Source organism: Talpa occidentalis, unplaced genomic scaffold (assembly GCF_014898055.3).
Source record: "Talpa occidentalis isolate TD23 unplaced genomic scaffold, MPIMG_talOcc4v2.1 talOcc4.6, whole genome shotgun sequence".
In the NCBI taxonomy this organism is placed as follows: Eukaryota; Metazoa; Chordata; class Mammalia; order Eulipotyphla; family Talpidae; genus Talpa; species Talpa occidentalis.
Genome location: NW_023604972.1, coordinates 95,849,718 through 95,869,803, shown reverse-complemented (window position 1 = coordinate 95,869,803; position 20,086 = coordinate 95,849,718). Strand labels below are relative to the sequence as shown.

The 20,086-nt window shown below is 38.7% G+C and overlaps 2 protein-coding genes across 3 annotated transcripts in view; one reads left to right on the top strand and one right to left on the bottom strand.

The window, feature by feature from the left end:
* Nucleotides 1-20,086, bottom strand: part of ATG10 (autophagy related 10) — a 214,628-nt gene that overhangs the window by 36,596 nt on the left and 157,946 nt on the right. The window lies entirely within an intron of this gene.
* On the top strand, nucleotides 5,537-6,526 carry LOC119261287 (protein FAM204A-like). Its single transcript, XM_037530535.2, has 2 exons — nucleotides 5,537-6,153; nucleotides 6,291-6,526. Exons 1-2 carry the CDS (start codon nucleotides 5,571-5,573, stop codon nucleotides 6,407-6,409), a joined length of 702 nt encoding a protein of 233 aa, XP_037386432.1. The 5' UTR covers nucleotides 5,537-5,570; the 3' UTR covers nucleotides 6,410-6,526.

Below are 20,086 nucleotides of genomic sequence, written 5' to 3'. Positions count from 1 at the left end.
ATACAAAGAAAACTATAAAACACTGTTAAAAGAAATAGAAGAAGACACATGGAAAGACATCCCCTGCTCATGGATTGGAAGAATAAACATTATTAAAATGGCCATCCTACCAAAAGCAATATACAGATTCGATGCTATTCCAATCAAAATTTCAATGTCATTCTTCAAAGAAATAGAACAATTATTGATGAAATTCAAATGGAATCACCAAAAACCCCAAATAGCCAAAGCTCTCCTGAAAAAAAAAGAAGGGAATGGAGGCATCACACTCCCAGACTTCAAACTACACTACAAAGCCATAATCATCAAAACTGCATGGTATTAGAACAAGAACAGACACACAGACCAATGGAATCGAATAGAAAATCCAGAAATAAACCCACGGATTTATGGTCAACTAATCTTTGACAAAGGAGCAAAGAACATGCATTGGAGCAAAGAAAGTTTGTTCAATAAATGGTGCTGGGAAAACTGGGTCACTACCTGCAAAAGAATGAAGCTTGACTACTACCCAACACCATGCACAAAAACCAACTTCAAATGCATCAAAGAACTGGACATAAGACCTGAAACCATAAAATACACAGAAGGAAATATAGGCGAAACATTACATGATCTGCACCTCAAAGACATCTTTACAGACACATCACCCAAAGCAGTGATTGTGAAGGCAAAGATAAACAGCTGGGACTACATCAAATTAAAGAGCTTCTGCAAAGCAAAAGAGACAATAACCAAAACAAAGAGAAACCCCACCGACTGGGAGAACATTTTTGCACCCAACACTAATGATAAAGGACTGATCACAAAAATCTACAAAGAGCTGATGAGACTCAACAAAAACAAAGAAAATAATCCAGTCAAAAAATGGGCAGAAGAGCAAAAAGAAACTTCCCTGAAGAGGAAATGCAAATGGCCAACAGGCATATGAAAAAATGTTCAACATCACTTGTAATCAGGGAAATGCAAATCAAAACTACCATGAGATACCATCTTACACCAGTGAGAATGGCACATATTAAAAAAACTAGCAACAACAAATGTTGGCGAGGATGTGGAGAAAAAGGAACTCTCCTGCACTTTTGGTGAGAGTGCAAACTGGTCCAACCACTATGGAGAGCTGTGTGGAGATTTCTTTTTTTTTTTTTTAAAGATTTATTTATTTATTTATACAAGTACTGGGTACAGTCAGAAGTGCAGGAGGGTGAGAGAATTCACCAGAGCCAGAGTGGAGAGTAGAACAGGCAGAGTGATGAAGTACACTGCTGAGGAGAGCAGCGGGCGGCAGGAGAGGTCTGCGTGCCATGTGGGACCCTCCTCTGGTGGCCGGGGAGCAGCCGAGATCGAACCGGTGCCGCAGAGGCTGCGGGCAGCTTCGCAACCCAGCGCTCAACCGCTGCGCCACCAGGGAGGCCTGTGTGGAGATTTCTTGACCTACAAAACATAGAACTTCCATATGATCCAGCAATTCCACTCCTAGATATTTACCCAAAGGACACAGAAACATCCATTCCAAAGAGCACCTGCACCCCTATGTTTATAGCAGCACTGTTCACAATAGCTAAGCTTTGGAAACAACCCAAATGCCCAAAAATAGATGACTGGATCAAGAAGATGTGGTACATATACACCATGGAATATTACTCAGCATTCAAGAAAGATAAACACATGCAATTTGCAGCAACATGGATGGCACTGGAAGGGATCATGCTCAGCGAAATAAGCCAGAAAGAAAAAGAAAAATACCGGATGTTCTCACTCATAGCAGGAATCTAGAAAACTTAAATAAGGGACCAGGAAAAAGAATAACTATAAGAAAGAAAATATCCAAATCAACAAACAACTACGAACCACAGACACTCTATGGGGGGGTTGAGGGCGGGGAAAGGAGGGCTTGGGGTCAAAATAAGGGGGTTGTAATTGTATGGGGAATATAAAAATAAAATTAAAAAAAAACCCTTATTACTACAAAAAAAAACCCAAAAACAAATATTTCACTTCACAGACAGGTACAAACAAGCACATTTGAAAGGATACTGAAGCCTACTCATATGAAGATTCATGCAAATTAAAACTATACTGAAATGCCATTTATATGCTAATGCCATATTAACAAAGACAGAAAAGTTTTGAAACATGATGAATTAAAAAGGGTGGGGGGAAAGGGCATTTTTTTTTTATTGAGGTAACACATCATAACATATATAAGTTTCAGATATCCATCACTGATAATCAACATGTGTATATACCACATTAAGGTCACTGCTAAAAGTCCAAATCTCTCCTTCACCAAAAAGGGATATTTTCATACTGTGCTATTGGGAAGAAATAGGATGACTTCGATGGAATATGATTTGATAATAACTAGAAAAACTACTAAACTCCATTTCTTAAGTTCACCCTGTGTTAGACCTATAATTATGTATTGGAATTCCCCCCAGGATTTTGTAGAACTCATATGTCTACATATTCTTTCTAAGTGGTTCTATCCAGTTCCATGATTTTAAGTACCTTTTATAGGTCAGTGACTCTAAAGTTAAACCTTCAACTTAGAGACTCCTATACAAGTTTATCTAAAGAGCCTATTGATAGTTTGATGGCATCTCAATGAAAGGTAACTCAAATTGGATTGATTTTTCTCTCCAAATCCACCCTCCCTCTCATCAAGTTTTTCTCATTTCAATACATGATTCTATGCTCCTCCAATTTCTTAGGCAACAAACTAGCAATATCTATGATTTCACTTAATCCTGAACTTTACACCTCTGTTTATTCCTTGATTTTATTCCATTTTCAACTTAACTTGAAAATACTGACTTTGCCTTTCACTCTCCAATTTTTCTATTTTATGTTGTTTTGGAAAGAGGCAGAGCCACTTTTCCCATGGGAACAGGAATAAAGGCAGAGTGTCCGGATAGAAATGTCCATTTGCTCATGCACTGGTGCTGAGATGAGGCAGCTTTCTCCTCATTTTATTTTCACTGTGAGGTATGAGAGAGGGGGAAGCAGGGGTCTGAATCATGAGAGGAAAGTAAGGAAATCATTCTGGGGGGAGCAGGAAAGTGAACTTACTAGAGGTTGGGATGACTTACCAGTTCTGAGTGTCCCCTTGATCTGAGGTTAACAGTTTGAAGTCTGCTTTGCCAACATGGTTGTGTGATTTTTCTCCAGACATGTTCAACTATCTGGATGTGGGCACAGTATGAGAGGGACGCGGGATAATAAAGAATTTGAAAGAGAATGATTATTGGCCTGCGCCATAATCACTGGGTATGGAAAGATGTAAGAATGCTAAGGGGTAGAGGTGGTGGTGATAAAAAAGGGATGAATAAATGGAATGAGGGACTCAGTGAAGTTGGGACATTGCTAGAATAAAGATGTACCTGAGTATGAGAGTGACAGGAGTTCATAGGAACTAGAACATGAGGGCAATAGTAAGGGGAGTTCACAGGAGGGCATGAGGGAATCGGGAGAGTAGGGGCTGCGCTTGCCCAGTCTCAATGCTGCTAGGGGGTCATGAGCCTGAAAGGATAGTTTAAGAAGTGAGGAAAGAGAAGGTTTCAGGGGAAGCAAGATTCCTGTGGGAGAGTCAGGAGTTAGATGAAGTCAGTGACTGAAAGAAATAGTCAGTGGAAAGGTTGTGAATTTTGGAAATTTTAAGTAGAGAGACAGTGAAAAATACAAAATGGAGAGCAAAGTGGAGAGCAGAGTCAGTGGAAAGAAAGGGCAGAGTATGAACATGGGGACCCAGGAGAGGTTGGGTGAGTGGAGGATTTTCCACCGTGAACAAGGAACAATCCTGGACCTGTAGGTTATATGTGCAAAATAATAAAATCATAACAGTACAAGATATGAGGAAATTAGGCCATTTCAAAAAATGTATACTATACAATAGTCCACAGGACAGTAAATTCCTGACAGATAATATTGCAACTGGTTCCCTTTGGACTTAAGATTTTAGAATCACATTGTATACTGTATAAAGAAGCCAGTTCAGTGTTTCACAACTGGGAGTTATTGTGCTGAAATTAAAACCCAGAAGTTTTCTTTATGATGATAAGCCTCCTTATCTTTACAGAAAAACTTTAAATTCTAATTAAACTTCTAAATTAACCTAAATGGAAGCCCAGCTGATTTAATAGAATCCTAGAACTTCAAATTATAAGGAAACCTAGATGTCATCTAGTTCAACCAAACACATCCCAAAAGTAGGGAAAAAGAAAAAAACTTGTGCATTAGCCCTCCACTCCTCCAACTCTTCAACTTCCTCAGCATTTTTCAGGATATATCCTTTATTCTTATCCTGACTAAAATCTGACAGCCCTCCCCAATCCCCCATTTCCTGACTTTCCCTCACAGTCCTCTCAAATAGAAAATCAGCGCCTGGGGGTTTCTCCGGTGGTGCAAGGGGTTAAGACGCAGCACTATGAAGCTATCTGTAGCCACTATCTGCAGCCACTACAGCATGAGTTCAATCCCCAGCCAGGAAGGTGACCCACATGGTGCAGTAGACCTCTCGCCCGCTGCTCCCCTTAGTAGTGTATGTCACTCAATCTGCCTGTTCTGCTCCCCACTCTGTCTCTGGTGAATCCTCTCACCCCCCCCACACCTCTGGCCTGTACCCCAGCTCTTGTATGCATAAATAAATAAATCTTTAAAAAGAAAATCAGTGCCTGGAAGTGGGGTAAGGTGATTCCTCCCCACAGCCAATCCCAAACAGCTTCCCCATTCAAATGCTCTGGTTCAAATGAATCATGGCTAGAATGGACCATAGGAATAAGGGAAGCTGGAAAAATATTTTAATGACATATTTGAAGGGTTTGGAGAGTTACAAAGACATGGGATTACAGAGCAAAGAATAAGGAAAGGAAGTTCAGTAGAGTGAGCCTGGCTGCAAAGAGCTGTCTTTTTTGTTGTGATTGTGATTCTGCAAATTCAGGGTCTACCAAGGAAGAGAGGCCTTCGTAAGCACATGAGGATTTTGGATGGGGTTCGGAGAGACTACTCTTTAAAAGTAAGGGTATCGGAAACAGATCGGCCCTTTTAGCAACTAAAGCCCAGCTTCGAAACCTCAATCCCTAGCTGGGTAAATGTGATCAGAAATTGCTTGCGTCCCAGGCTAGCTTGCCTGCCTAAAGCAGAAATAAATCCTCTCAGGAGAAAAATAACATTTCACAGAGCCTTAAATTATCTCTGTAAAATTTTTATATGAGCAACATCTGTCCCCCAGTAAAAAGAACCTATTAAATATATATATGGAGAGACTTGAACAAAACCCAAGAGAAAAAAAGGACAATAGAAACTTCCTACATGATCCAGATAAAGAAGTTAGCGAATATGAACTTCAGATTTCAATTCGTATGTTCTAGACAAAACTGAACATTTTGGTAAGGAACCAGGATGTTTTTAATGAACTAAGTAAAAAAATACTGGACCTAAAAACATTATAACTTAAATTTATAACTGAAAGGTTTTCTAAGCAGAATACATAAAAACTGGGAAAAGAAGTTCAGAAAAAAAGAAATCCAATAAGATGGCGGCCGGGCGGCCGGCTCCAGACCCAAGAAAACATGTGGAGTGGGCTGCTGCCTCCTGGCCTGAGCGAACATGACACTGAGTTGAATTCTGAAGATGAAGCCACACTGGAGAACTCTGGGCTTAACTTACAGGGCGATAAAGGAGAGGGGCGCATTACAAAAGCAGGCTTCGCAGCGTCCCCTAGAGATGGCCCCAAACTCGAAGTGGAAGCAAATGTAAATGCTTATGAAGAATGTCCTTCTGGAATTCCCTTAAATATGTGGAATACATTTCAAGAGTTGCATAAAAGACACTCTGAACAGAAAACCTCAACTTCAAGATCCAAAGGGAGAAAAAGAAAACGCTCCAAAAAAGGTAGCTTGAAGGATGAAGAAGAATCTCAGAGTGCACAGACCTCAAGTGAAACCCAGTGGAAGGAACTTACTCAGTATTTTGGAATTAATGATAGGTTTGATCCCCCTGTTAAAAAGAAAAAAGTTGAGAAGTCCAGCCTGGAGAAGAGCGTCGACCAGGCAGTGGGTGAGTGGGACATCGAGAAGGCTGAGGAGCACAGTGACCAGCTGGCCACGCGCGAGCTTGGTGTAAAAATTGCCAAAGCGGTTGCCTGCCACAACTTTTTTTTTTTTTTTTTTTTTTTTTTGTGGACCCTCGCCAGTGGCCGGGGATCGAACTGGCGCTGCAGAGGTTGCAGGCAGCCTCGCAACCCATCGCTCAACCACTGCACCACCAGGGGAGGTCCAACCTGCCACAACTTTGTAAAAGGCAAAAGGACGCTGAAAATTCACAGGTTGCAAGAAAAAAGAAGAAACTTGCTTGGGGGTTTGAAGCAAAGAAGAGATGGGAGACCAAAAGCAACATGGGGTACATGTGACTGCAGAGTCTTGCCCACGTTTGCGTCTCTGCTCAAGCTTTGATTGGGGTCTTCAGTTGCCCTGTTTACTGAAAAGATATTCCTGCGTCTGTGAAATACATCAGGAAATTGATAGAAGTAGAAAAAATAAGCATAAAATTTAAGAGTTGATTATCAAATCTTTTCAGTTCTTTCTAGAGTCCATCCTATTGAAGTGAATGAAAAGGCACGTTCTGTTACTCATACGCAAAATCTAAGCAGACATACAGGAAAGGAAGATAAGATTTTATTTATTTATATAGGCCTCCGTACAAATCCGTTTCACTTCCCGTCCGTATAGTGTAGCATAGCCAATGCGTTCCTTGTACCTTCTTATCTGTGCTCGTGTGCTGCACTTCTGGAATTGTGTTTTTAAGATTGGCATTTGTTTATAATGGATTAGTTATAAGTACAGCAAGTCTCAGTTGATACCGTCTTTACAAATGACTTTAATTATCTTAATGTTATAATAGTAATTATTGGTTTTTTAATGGAGGCAGTTACAAAGTCAAGCAATTGATTAAGTTTTGTGTACCTTCAGAGAAAACATTTCAATAATAAAATATATTTATTTAAAAAAAAAAGAAATCCAGAATGAAGCACATAGAAACAGAAGTGGCGGTGGGGGTGGGAGAGAAGCATATAAAAGACATATGAAATAAATAAAGAATTCTTTTGGGGTCACCAAAAGAGTATATAGAGAACATGGGATAGAAGCAAAATATATAAAGAGAAAAATAGTCAAGAATTAAAAAAAAATCAATCCACAGATTCAAAGAAAACTATGAATCTCAATGAATATACACAGGGACTACAACACATAGACATATTTTTAAAAAATACTGAAAAGCCAAGATATTAATCCTGAAATTAGTCAAAGGAAAAAAGATTATCTTCTCCCAAAAGCCATAATTATACTGATAGCTGAGTAGTGTCATATCTATTGAAGAAAAAAAATATTCATTTAAAAAAAATGTTCCTGTGAAGAAACTCCAGATGCAGATGACTTCAATGATGAATTCTCCCAAACATTTCAAGAATAACACCAATACATTAACTGCTCCAGAGAATAGAAGATCCCTTTCCAATCCAGTTTATAGAGACAACATATGCTTGATGTCTAAAACTGACAAGGACATTATAAGAAAAAAAATATTCTTATGAATATGAATAAAAATGTCCTAAAATATATTAGCAAACTAAATCCAGAAAGCCATTAAAAATATAGTGTTTTACAATCAAGTTGTAAGTTGTTCTCAGGAATGCAAAGTTGGCTTAACATTTGAGAATCAATTGATATACTTAACTATATTAAGAGAAAAAAATCATTTGATCATCTTAAAAGATGAAGATAAAGCATATAATTACAATAAATCTCAAAACACTAAGTAAACTAGAAATTGGAGGAAACTTCCTATATCAGATAAAGAATACCTACAGTAAAACTTAATACAAGCCTCACACTTAAAATATTAAAGTTTTCCTTCTGAAATTGGGAATGAGATGCCCATATTTCCACATCCATTCAACAATGTACTGCAGGCTCTAGACAAAGGAAGAAGCTAATAACAAAACATGTCAAATCTGTAGGTAGGAAAGTAATGTTAAAATCTGAGACTAAATTAATAGAGGGATATACCATATTCATAAACTGGAAGAGTCAATATTGTAAAAATTTCCATTCTCTGCAGATTGATCTCTAGATATAATTTGTAAACAGAGTCTCAGCATAATATAGAAATTAACAAGCTGCTCTTAAATTTTAAATATTTCTACACATATGTGGAACTTAATATAACAAAGATGCTAGAGCAATGTGGAAAGGACAATCTTTTTAATAAATGGTGCTGTGCCAACTGATACCCATATGGGGGAAAAATGAAATTGAACCCCTTACCATAAATAAAACCAGCTTCCAGTGTTTATTCCACAAAATAATTTGATAAAACAAAATTATGAAGAATCCAGATAACAAAGCTGCTCAGTATAACAACTAATAGCTATATGTGGGTATATAAATTTAATAAAATTAAATAAAATTTAAAATTCAGTTCCTTAGTCACACTAGCCAGATTTTCAAGACTTGACAGAACACGCAGCCAGTGACTACCTCTGAATGGTACAGATATAAACATTTGTGTCTTTGCAAAAAGTTCTACTGCAAAAATTTCTTCATGACCTTGGGGAAGACAATTACATCAGACAGGCTACAAAAAGTATGAATATAGAGGAAAAGATTAATAAATTAGACTAAAACCAAGAACTCTGGTTATCAAAATACACCAGTAATGAAATCAAAGTTCGGGCTACCACATAGGAGAAACTATTTTATACATATATATATATAAAACTATTTTATGTGTGTGTATATATATATATATATATAGCCACCAAGAAACTCATATCCCAAATATATGAAATCATCTATACATCAATAAGAATAAGAGAGACAATCCAATAGAAAAAACTGGCAGTATACTTGAACAGGTGATTCATAATAGAATATATCAACCTCATTAATCATCAAAGAAATAAAATTTAAATGATGATGAAATATAAAAACACATCCACCGGAATGTCTAAATTTAAATAGATGACAATATCAATTAATAATCACAATATGGAACAACTAAAACTCATGCTGCTGAAAGGAATTATATATTGATCCAATAGTCTTGGAAAACTAAAGTTGAACATATGTATACCTTATGATCCAGCAATTCTAATCTTGGTATACACTCAACAGAAATGCATCAAAAAGCAAGATCCTAAAAGATCATAATTGGGAGTGGAGTGGAGATCAGCTTGGGTGTGGAGGAGAACTGATAGGTCCATCAACTGTAGAAAGATAAAAGGATCAATTGTGGAATAGTCATATCATGAAATTAGGTACTCACCAGCAGTAAAAATAAATGCCTGCTACATGTGGCAACATGGAAGATCTCACCAGCATAATATTTTCCTTAAGTAGCCAGAATTAAAAGACTACACAGAAAGTATATGATTCCATTTATTTAGACTTCAGAAAACAGGGAAAATGAATTTAAGATTTTAGAAATTCAATAATGGTTTCATTTATAGAGATTGGAGAAAAAAATGATTAGGAGTCAGTATAAGGTAGGGACTTCTGAGATTTTGGAAATGTATTTACTGACTACATGGTGGCTATATATATAGAATCAGTATTTAGTAACTAATGATTCATAAATTTCTGATTTGTGTACTTTTGTTTATGTATGTTACACTTTAGTAAAATATTTTTAAAAATCAGCTCCTTTGATGCACATACCATCTGGCCCTAGTATCATTTATCCCCTCCTCACTGCTGTTATTATTTACTAATCTCCCTTTGCTAAGATTTTGGTATTTGATTCATAGTCTCAAGTCCCATGATCATCCAAAGTGCCTTTTCCACCCATATGGATGGCCCATGCAATGCCATGACCTCTCTTTCTTGAGGTCCACTTTAAGTAAGCACGCTGACTGCCGGCTGAAGAACTGATCAATACTCAGAGTCACTCTCTAAAACCATTCTCAGGCTGAAACAGCCTATCTTTTCAGATCTCTTAGACAACTGTTTACAAGATTTCAGGTCCTTGACTTTATGGAAGATCTCTAGATTACATTTTCTATGACCATACCTCTTCTCTTCTTTATTAAACTTAGAATCTATTCTTTGTCACTCGAATCATTTTCTTACCAGTAGTTTCAAGTTCCTTGTTTATTGTCTCTCCATCTTAGCAACTGGCAAAAATCTCAACTTTGGCTGATTCTAGTTGGCACTTCATTCAGATTGCCAAGCACTGCTTAAGAAGATCACATAACTTGGCATTACTCAAGTGGCCTCTTGATGCTTCCTGTTTGTCTTGACATATTTCTCTAATCTCCTCTTCCATCCCCCTGGAAGAAAGTCAACTCTTCTCCATTCTTTCTAATGTTCTGAAATCCCTTTTAGGGAACAAATGGGTTTGCTTCCAACTTTATAGAAAAAAATAGAAACCATAAAATACCCTTTCCGCCAAACTAAAAATACATCTGAATCTATAACCATATTTTGTTCTCTGTAACTTCTGTTATAATGGAAGAAACGATCTCATGTCTCTTTACCACCCCACATTTTCTGGAACTTTGTTCCTTCAACTCTCTCCTCCCTGGATCATCCCTCTCTACTGGCTTTTTTCTATTAGTTTTTAAAACACTAAAATTCTTTCCATCTTAAAAAGTAACATATCAGTGTTAATGAAAAAAATAATTCTCTGCAAGAATTATCCTATTTTTCTTTCACAATTCTTTTTTTTAAAGATTTATTTATTCATGCATACAAGAACCGGGGTACAGGCCAGATGCGCAGGAGGGTGAGAGGATCCACCAGACAGAGTGGGGAGCAGAACAGGAAGACTGAAATATATTGCTGAGGGGAGCAGCGGGCGGGACAGACGAGGTTTCCCGCGCCAAGTGGGATTCTTGCGGGCTGGCCGAGATCGAACCCGTGCTGTCGAACCCCCGACAGCTTCACAGCTCTGCGTTCAACCTCCTGAGCCACCCAGGGAGGCCCTCTTTCACATTTCTTAATGACTCACATTCTAGTTGTTAAAACTTAGGAAATTTATTAATTAAAAAGAAAAAGTTTGAGATAATCCTTCACAAGTACAAAAGAACAAAAGTCCTACCCAGAAATAAATGCAGTTTGAATGTTTTGAGAAAAATCAGTAAATACTCATCCAGAAAAAACTGTTTGCTTAAATTAAGTGAAACTGGATTTAACTAAGGTTTATCTTGGTTTTTTTTTTGTTTTTTTTTTTTTTTTGTAATGCTAGAAATCATCCATTATGCCCACTCAAAAATTCAACATTTTTACCAGGTTTTTTCTAAAAAGAACTCAACATTATCATTTAGAATTGAAAAATCCCTGTGGCTGAGTTAGATGATCAGAGAAATCTTTTTTTTTTTTTTTTTTTGTGGGACCCTCTCTGGCGGCCGGGGATCGAACTGGCGCTTGCAGAGGCTGCGGGCAGCCTCGCAGCCCAGCGCTCAACCACTGCGCCACCAGGGGAGGCCCAGAAATCTGTCTGTTTTTAACTGAAACATTTGCAGGAAAAAATAGGGCGAGATTAGCTACATAATGTACCTGTGTAAGAGCTGCATGTACACAAGTACCTGGAAATGTTCAGGGCACCTCACGTTCCTTACCTGAAGTTAAATGTCAATGATCATATTAACCATCAAGTAATACTTCCACTGACAAAACTAGGATGTTTGGTCTTTAGAAAAGCCAATGAGAAAAGTCAAGCAAAAGAGCAATTAAATACAGTTTCAAGCAAGTCCCCAAATCTCCAAATAGTACTAGAGACTATTCTAGTACTGCTGCCTTCTGGGAATTTTTTTTTTTTTCAATTAAAATACAACAGCTGCCTGTCCTTAGATTGCTGTAAAACCTCTTAGCCCATGGATTCAGAATAATAACCATTTAGACTATGGATACAGGTTGTGGAATCTCTGCTTTGGGAGTGAATTTAAAGTTAAGGTCAAAACCAGAGAAAATACAAAGCAACTGTGCATCCTTAAACTAGTCTACACTTTGGTTTATTTTGCTCACCTATATGTGATCTAGTATTACTTAGAATCCTGAGGAGGAAAAAAATTTCGAACTGGGGAAGTGAAATGAAAACCCCAAGGGCTTTCACTGCATTTCCAGTTGAATCCCCTTAATCAACCTTCCCCAGCTCTAATCCCACCCCCCTGTCTCCCAAGTTCCCTCATTTTTTTCTCTTGAAAATATGTGAAGGCATCTCCTTTCTATGGCATCATGGCCTGAGGAGAATTAACCAAGACCTGGAGAGAATATTCATAGATCAAGAAATGCATTTTATTTCCTGCAAAACACCCACCTTTTTCAGGGCACTTGGGCTCAACTGAGGTCAGTCACCTGAACTCCTGAAAGGTAATTTGGTGTAGGTTCAGAAATCATTGTATCTATAGAGACTGACAGACAGACAGACATAAAGGGGTCCCTAAAATTTCTAAGCCATCGTCTGGTAAGTCACCACTGTCCTTAGGCAGACTGTTTTTTTGTTTTTTTTTTTTTTTTTTTCAAAGATTTATTTATTTATTTATAGAAGCACTGGGTACAGACAGAAGCACGGGAGGGTGAGAGAATTCACCAGAGTCAGAGCGGAGAGCAGAGCAGGCAGACTGACAAAGTACACTGCTGAGGGGAGCAGCGGGTGGCAGGAGAGGTCAGGCAGACTGGTTTAGAATACCTCCCATTTCAGTTAGTTAATGCTGTACCTCAGATTTCTTTAGTCTCTGCCCAAATCTTGTTTAAAAAAATTTGGGATGGTTGGATAGATTCTGCTAAACTAGGGATAGAATGTTGTTTGCAGGCAAGAACATAAGAATTTTCTTCTAGTAAAGAACCAAGACCAAGGTCAATGATGGCAAGAGTGAGCTGAGGGGTACATCAGGTAGACACTCTCAAGAACCAAAGTCCTGGGGCCAGAGGGGGTCAACGCTAGTGCTACAACAGCAAAGTGCCTGAAGCCAAGCAGGAAGGAGACAAAAGTGAGAGCAGACTTCACACAAGTAAGGAAGCAACAGTCTTGTTGGTTCCCTGAGCTACCCTGGCACGTGTGCAGGCTGTCCAGCTTTACTAAAGTTCAAGTGAGCTGAATTAGTTTAAAGGGTTGACGTTATTGGCAGCTGTGGAAACTTAAGATCTTTCATTTCCAAAGTTAACTGACTATATTTTTGATTCTAAGAGAGCTCTGGAACATACCCAGCAGACCAAAATTTGTCTCCAATAAAGTGCTAGGATGAAGAGCTAAATTCAAACACTCCATCAACTTCCCCTAGGCTATATTGTTATTAGAAGTTGCCATGGTTGGAAAGAATGAACTCTGAAATACCCTACACCGTGGAATATAAGAACCATTTTTATTCAATCACTCCAAAAATTAACTTTTGTGGATGCACAGGTAGGTATGGCCACAATGATCCCAGTTAAGAACAAAAGAAATTTTTCCTGAGCAACCTGTCAGAAACAATGTGGTCTTATATATCCCTGATTTATCTCTCTCTAGAACGCACCTTGTCAAGAAACAGGGCAATGTTAGCTGTCTAGCTTTAACCAACATTCTCTTGAATTATATCTAGGCAATACGTCCTCTAGCTCAGATGTTTTCAAACAATTTAAAGCAGCAGAATATGTTCTGCAAATAAAATCTTACAAGGAAACCCCCCAACCAAAAAAAAAAAGAAACCAAAAGAAACTGATAGGGCCTCCATGGTGGCCCAGGGTTGAGGACAGCACTATCGAGCTGTCGCCAGCCACTGCAGCATGAGTTGGATGCCCCGCCAGCCAGGGAGCAACCCACAAGGTGCAGCAGACCTCTCCTGTCTTGCCCACTGCTCCTCCCCTTAGCAGTGTGTTTCAGAACATCTGCCTGTTCTGCTCCCCATTCTGATGAATCCTCTCACCCCCCAGCACCTCTGGCTTGCACCCCAGTTCTTGTATGCATGAATAAATAAATCTTAAAAAAGAAAAAAAAGAAACTGATAGTTCAATACTTTTATTGAAGTAAGGTGGAGAGCTCCAAGGACTATCTACTTGGCCACTTCCAAATACATCTCCTCAGTCATACACCCTAATACACACAAATAGCCCCAACACCCCTCCACACCGATTCATACATGGGCTTTCTTTGATCAGTGAGTGTAGGGTAAGGAGAAATGTCAGGCTTTTCTGCCCTCCCACCATCAGGATAGATGATGGATCCTTGTGGTCCTGAATGCATGCCTGATGGCGGGCACCTGGAATAAGGTAGATGGGCATAGGTAGATGGGATTCACCTGGGCTAAGACTGGACTTTTAAAGGCGGCATCAAGGAGAGGCCAGCAGAAGCCAAGAACAAACAGAAGCCGAGAGAAGAGGAGAAGCAGAGAGAAGGCCGGAGAGCCCAGATAGAGTGAAGACTTGCTGGGGGCTTGGAGGCCTACCAGCCTTCTGGCCCCCCAGCATCCCTGCCTGCTGTGTACCTGGTAAATCCCAATAAAAACCTGAAAAGCCACTGAGGAATCTGATTCCTCCTTTACCCGGTCGCTGGATCAGAAAATCTGCACTGTGGCCACTCCTGCCACTATATATGAAAGCCAGGTTAGTTGATAGAATAATTTTAGGTCATAGAGCACATGAAATGACAATTATCGCGGGCCTTCCTGGTGGCGCAAGGGGTTGGGCACCACACTATGAAGCAATTTGCAGCCCCTGCAGCATGAGTTCGATCCCCGGCCGGCCAGGGAGCTGCCCGCATGGCACAGCAGACCTCTCCTGTCTCGCCTGCTGCTCGCCTCAGCAGTGTATTTCAGTCAGTCTGCCTGCTCTGTTCCCCACTCTGTCTCTGGTGAATCCTCTCATCCCCCACACCACTGGCCTATACCCCAGCTCTTGTACGCATAAATAAATAAATCTTTAAAAAAAAAGAAATGACAATGATCTGATTAACATTCAGTAGAAGAAAGACCTTTTTGAAGATTGCTTCCCCATGATCCACATCGGTAGCTATTTTGATCACCGGGCCAAACTTGTGTAAGTTATAATTTAATTCCCTTAAATCAAAGTCCAAGGGGAAACATTGCTCACATATTCAGGAGACAAGCACTATTGATCATTTAGCCTTCTCTGGTGGTGATAAAGACACTGACGTCAAACATGCCTGTGAAGAATGTGAATTAAATGTGGAAAATAATTGCATTTCGTTGATGATTTCTACCGATGAGATAGACTTTGGAGGATCGAAAGTGATCATTTTACAGGACCTTTGAATGGATGTTCTCTTTTAACAGCTGCTTGCAATTAATTTAATTGTATGATGACCGGCAAAGAGAGAGGTGAGGAGGAATACTTTAGAAAACTTTTAACTGGTTACAGAAGCAATCTGCTGAGGTCGGAGGTGTTGATCTCTGGTAAAGGCTCCCACTGACTGTATGTAACCACATCTAAGTTTGATAAAGCTGCTTAACTGTTCTGTGAGTGTGTGAGGAACAGGCCAGTGCATAAAGACTATTTAAATAAGGCTGGCAGGAAGCAGCATAATAGAGGAAGTTAGTTAGACATGTAAGCAATTTAACTCTTCTCACTGGCAAGTGGTTTAAAAAATTGACATCTATAGCATTCAATTCTAGATGTAGTAGAGAATATGTTGAGATAGAGCTTATCTCAATGGGAAACCAGCTACAGTGACAGGCCCACAGTATACAAGTATACACCATGGAGTGCCAGTGCTTGTGGCCGGGCTCAAAGAGATGATTCTAGCAGCCCAGAGAGTCTGCTCTTGTAGTGTTGGGCTATCCCTCCCATGATCTGTCAACCCCATACCATTAAAAACAACTCTTCAGGGCCTCCCCAGTGGCGCAGCATTTGAACACTGGGCTGCGAAGCTGCCTGCAGCCTCTGCAGCGCCGGTTCGATCCCCAGCCACAGGCGAGGGTCCCACATGGCGCCGCAGACCTCTCCTGCCGCATCCGCTGCTGCCCTCAGCAGTGTATTTCGCCAATCTGCCTGTTCTGTTCCCTGCTCTGGTTCTGGTGAATTCTCTCACCCTCCCGTGCTTCTGACTGTACCTAGTGCTTGTATAAATAGATAAATTAATTTAAAAAAAAAACAACTCTTCAAAGTAGCCATCTAAAGCTGAAGATCTCTGAGGAAGGAAATTTGCTACAAAATTTATTCAAGTCCTCTTTCCTCTTTTATACAAAACTATAAAACTCTTTATCTAGTTAACTAAGTGAATATGATCCCCATGTACTCTATACCAACTTCCTCAGTAAACTATCGGTCTGAGTCTATGAATATACTGATCTTGCAAACTTGAAGTTCAACAATTTTTCTACAATGACCACTATAGAGCTTTCTTTTCCTCAGAACAGAAATTATGTCGGCTGCATCTCCTTTCCACAGTATTTATGGATTAATGATGATAATAATAGGTCATATTCTTAGCATCCACTCTGTGCCAAGCATTATGCTAAGTACATCACATGCATTAACTCATGCAATTCTGACAACCGCCCAATGGGGTATTCCTTATAATAGCACCAATATGGAAATAACCTTCCATATTGTGAATGAGGAAGTTGAAAAGGTCAAATAACTTGTCTTCTGTCACACTGATAATAAGTAGAAGAAGCTGTATAAAAACTGAAATATTCAAGTCCAAGTCTATAGAGATTTTAGAAGAAAAGAGTACTTTATTTCCTGTGATTGCAAACAGAAAAGTGAGCACCCATCTTTCTGGGGGGTGATCTGCTCCTACTTAAATAATCCATGAATCCAGTGGGCATTTGCTGCCATGAGGAATAGCTCAAACCAGATTTGTCATTTTTGGAAATTGTTTTTCAGGGCCCAAATGGATATTTTGAAAGTGTTTAAAATATTAACTCTTTGTTTGGAGGGTATATTCATAGCTACCTCATCCTGGCCAGCCTCATTCAAATACAGTTTTAGTCAATTTTAGTCAATAAGATATTCCAAACAAATCTTGTTATCTGGGTAAGATGAATGTTTGGCTAACACCAACTGGCAAAAATTTTGTAGTCCAAGATCCTATCTTCCAAGCTTACAAGTGTAGGAGTTAAGGCCTTCCATGGATTCTATGCAGTCATTTGGGCAAATCTAATGAGCTTACAAAGAAAAGCCTCATCCTGCTGGCAGGTACTGCTGCAGGCTGCTTTAGACAGCAGAAATAATGCCCAGTCTTGGCAAGAATGGCAATCAGACTATTTCTGACCACACTCAACTTCCCCAGTGTTTAAAATGTATGTGCCAAACAACTGCCAGGAAAACCCACAATTCAGCTATATAAGTAACTTCAGTGTTTGTTTGATACAGGGCTCCAACCAGAAGCCTGGTTAGCCTGAGAATGTAACACAATTATTAAGAACAATTGTGACCAATGTCAGTGGGCACTCAGGGAAATAGGTGCCTCCATCCACTGCTGGCAGAGGAATTTTACAACTTTTCTGAAATTGGCAGAGGGATAGCTAACAAAATCTTTAAAAATAAATAATATTCATTGACTCGCCAATTTTACTTCTAAGAATTTATCCCTAAGAAAATAATCTGACAGCCACATAAATTATATGTACTTATATATTACAAGGATCTTGGGAAGTGTTTATTAAACAATTAGGAAAGAACTCAATGGTCACAACATAAAATTGGTGAAAACAATGCCCTTACAATGGAATTCTTTGCAGACATCAAAAGGGAAATTTTGATGTATTTAATAGTGACTTGAAAAGATATCTGTGATTTAAATTTCAAAAGCCAGGTACACAGTATGATCGTGTGTGTGAATGTGCATATTTATATATAATATATACTTATATGGGGATATATATGTAGCATACATGTGTAGTATGATATATTATATATCTAGAAAGCGATGAACTTCCAGTTACAGTGGTAACTTAATTCTTGAGATTATGAGTAATTTTTATTTTCCTCTTCATGCTATTAAAATTATCAGTATTAATTCTTTGTTGCAAAAATGGTTATTATAAAACTATTAAATCCAGATGATCCCATTTTACTTCAGGATAGTCTAAGATAATACTGAGATTTATACATTTAGAATCATACAGAATCTCTAAGACCTTTCTTTGGAGCTTGTGTAAGTATAGGAATAGTGAAACTCAAATGCCTTTAGAAGACAAATAAGTGAAATAGGGTAGGAGACATTAGAGTGGGGAAATGACCATGACTAACTTTTAAGCACATACACAGTTCAAGTGCATTCAAATGAAAAAAATTAAAAAATTCAAAATGTCCTAAATAGGCTGATCTTAAACAGCAAACTGTCAGGATGGACCTTTACAGTGTAAGCTCCTCACCCAACCGACCCCCCCAACCCAGAATTACTGTTATTTTCTCACACAGCTATGACTGAACATCACACTCATTCTCATCTCCTGAAGTTGGTATAGATGATATTTATAAAGGAGACCATCTTTTTCATATTTGTAAAATAGCCTGTTAAAATTAAATACAAGAATAAAGCTTGTCTCTCATGATATACTTTTCAGCTTCCTTCCATAACAAAATAAAAGCAATGGATTTTATTGGCTTCCATTTACTGCTGTTATTCTAGAAAGCTCAGGCACTTCCTTTAACCTAGGTTTTTTTCTAAACTCTTGTTTCCTCACTATCACTTAGTTCTTACTTGCTTTGATGGTTATAGTGTATATAACCATTAATCTTGAAATACTTTTAAAATTCGGATTGGACAGAGTGAAGTCGGAATTAATATACTGAACAACTAAAATCAGCATCTAATAAAATAATTGTAACGACTTGCACAAATTGTAATGATTTGCACTTTATATACTTTGGTATTATCGCTATTTAGTGGCCAAATTTTATTTTTATTTTTTTTTTAAAGATTTATTTATTTTTATTTTATACAAGCATTGGGTACAGTCAGAAGCGCGGGAGGGTGAGAGAATTCACCAGAGCCAGAGCAGAGAGCAGAGCAGGCAGACTGACGAAGTACACTGCTGAGGGGAGCAGCGGGCGGCAGGAGAGGTCTGCGCACCATGTGGGACCCTCCTCCGGTGGTCGGGGAGCAGCCAGGGATCGAACCGGCGCTGCAGAGGCTGTGGGCAGCTTCGCAACCCAGCGCTCAACCGCTGCGCCACCTGGGAGGCCCTATTGGCCAAATTTTAAATCGTGTAATACAGATTGAGCCAGCATGGAAAAGAACCATGGTAAAGAACAGGTGAAAAGAGAAGATGAAGGAGGAAGAAAGTGGAATGCAAAAACATGCAATAATTGTAGGGTGGAATATGTATGTGCAGCAAATATTGTGTAAAAGATAAGATAAATTAAGAGCATCTTTCTTAGGAAGCTTATAGGGGACTCAGATGTTATCTGGGTAAGTTGTCTCCCAAGTCTGTCTTCATAGCTTGTCCAGGCCTCTCTACCTACCTCTGGCTGCTGCTTAACTGCCATCCACCAATAGCCTCTTTCTCAAAAACTGGAAATGAGAATATAAATATTCTTCAAACTTGAAGTTTTTGAACTAAGATGTTTATTAAAAATTAAAAATTGATGGTAGATAATTATCAAAATGAAATGTGCTAAGATGAGTAATATTAAAATTAATTATTAAATATTTTAAATGGTATCTTATTTTTACATTTATACGCTTCTTTTTCGGCATAAAATTCTAAGGATCAATGAAATGCTAGGAAATTCTTTAAAGAAAGTCTTTGAAACCTGGGCTGCAACATGCCAAAAAAAATGAAACTAGATCATTACTTAATACCATATTCAAAAATCAACTCAAAATGGATTAAAGTTTGGATATATGACCTGAAACTGTGAAGAACACAAAAGAAACCATGGACATAGACTACAAAAATGTAAAGGCATCAACTCCTATGGTAAGGGAGACAAAGCAAAAATAATCAAATACATAGATCAAACTGAAATGCTCTGTAGTGCAAAGGAAATTATCACAAAAATAAAGAGGACCTACTGAATGGGAGAAGATATTTACACACCATACATCTGATGAAGGGTTAACATCAAAACATATAAAGAACTCATACAACTCAATAACCACAAAAAAACCCATAGAGGGCCTCCCCGATGGTGCAGTG

Excerpts from the sequence above, each read along its gene's own strand:
- LOC119261287 (XM_037530535.2), top strand. The coding sequence starts at position 5,571 with ATGTGGAGTGGGCTGCTGCCTCCTGGCCTGAGCGAACATGACACTGAG. Across the intron at positions 6,154-6,290 it reads AGCGGTTGCCTGCCACAACT|TTTGTAAAAGGCAAAAGGAC; the intron begins TTTTTTTTTTTT and ends ACCTGCCACAAC.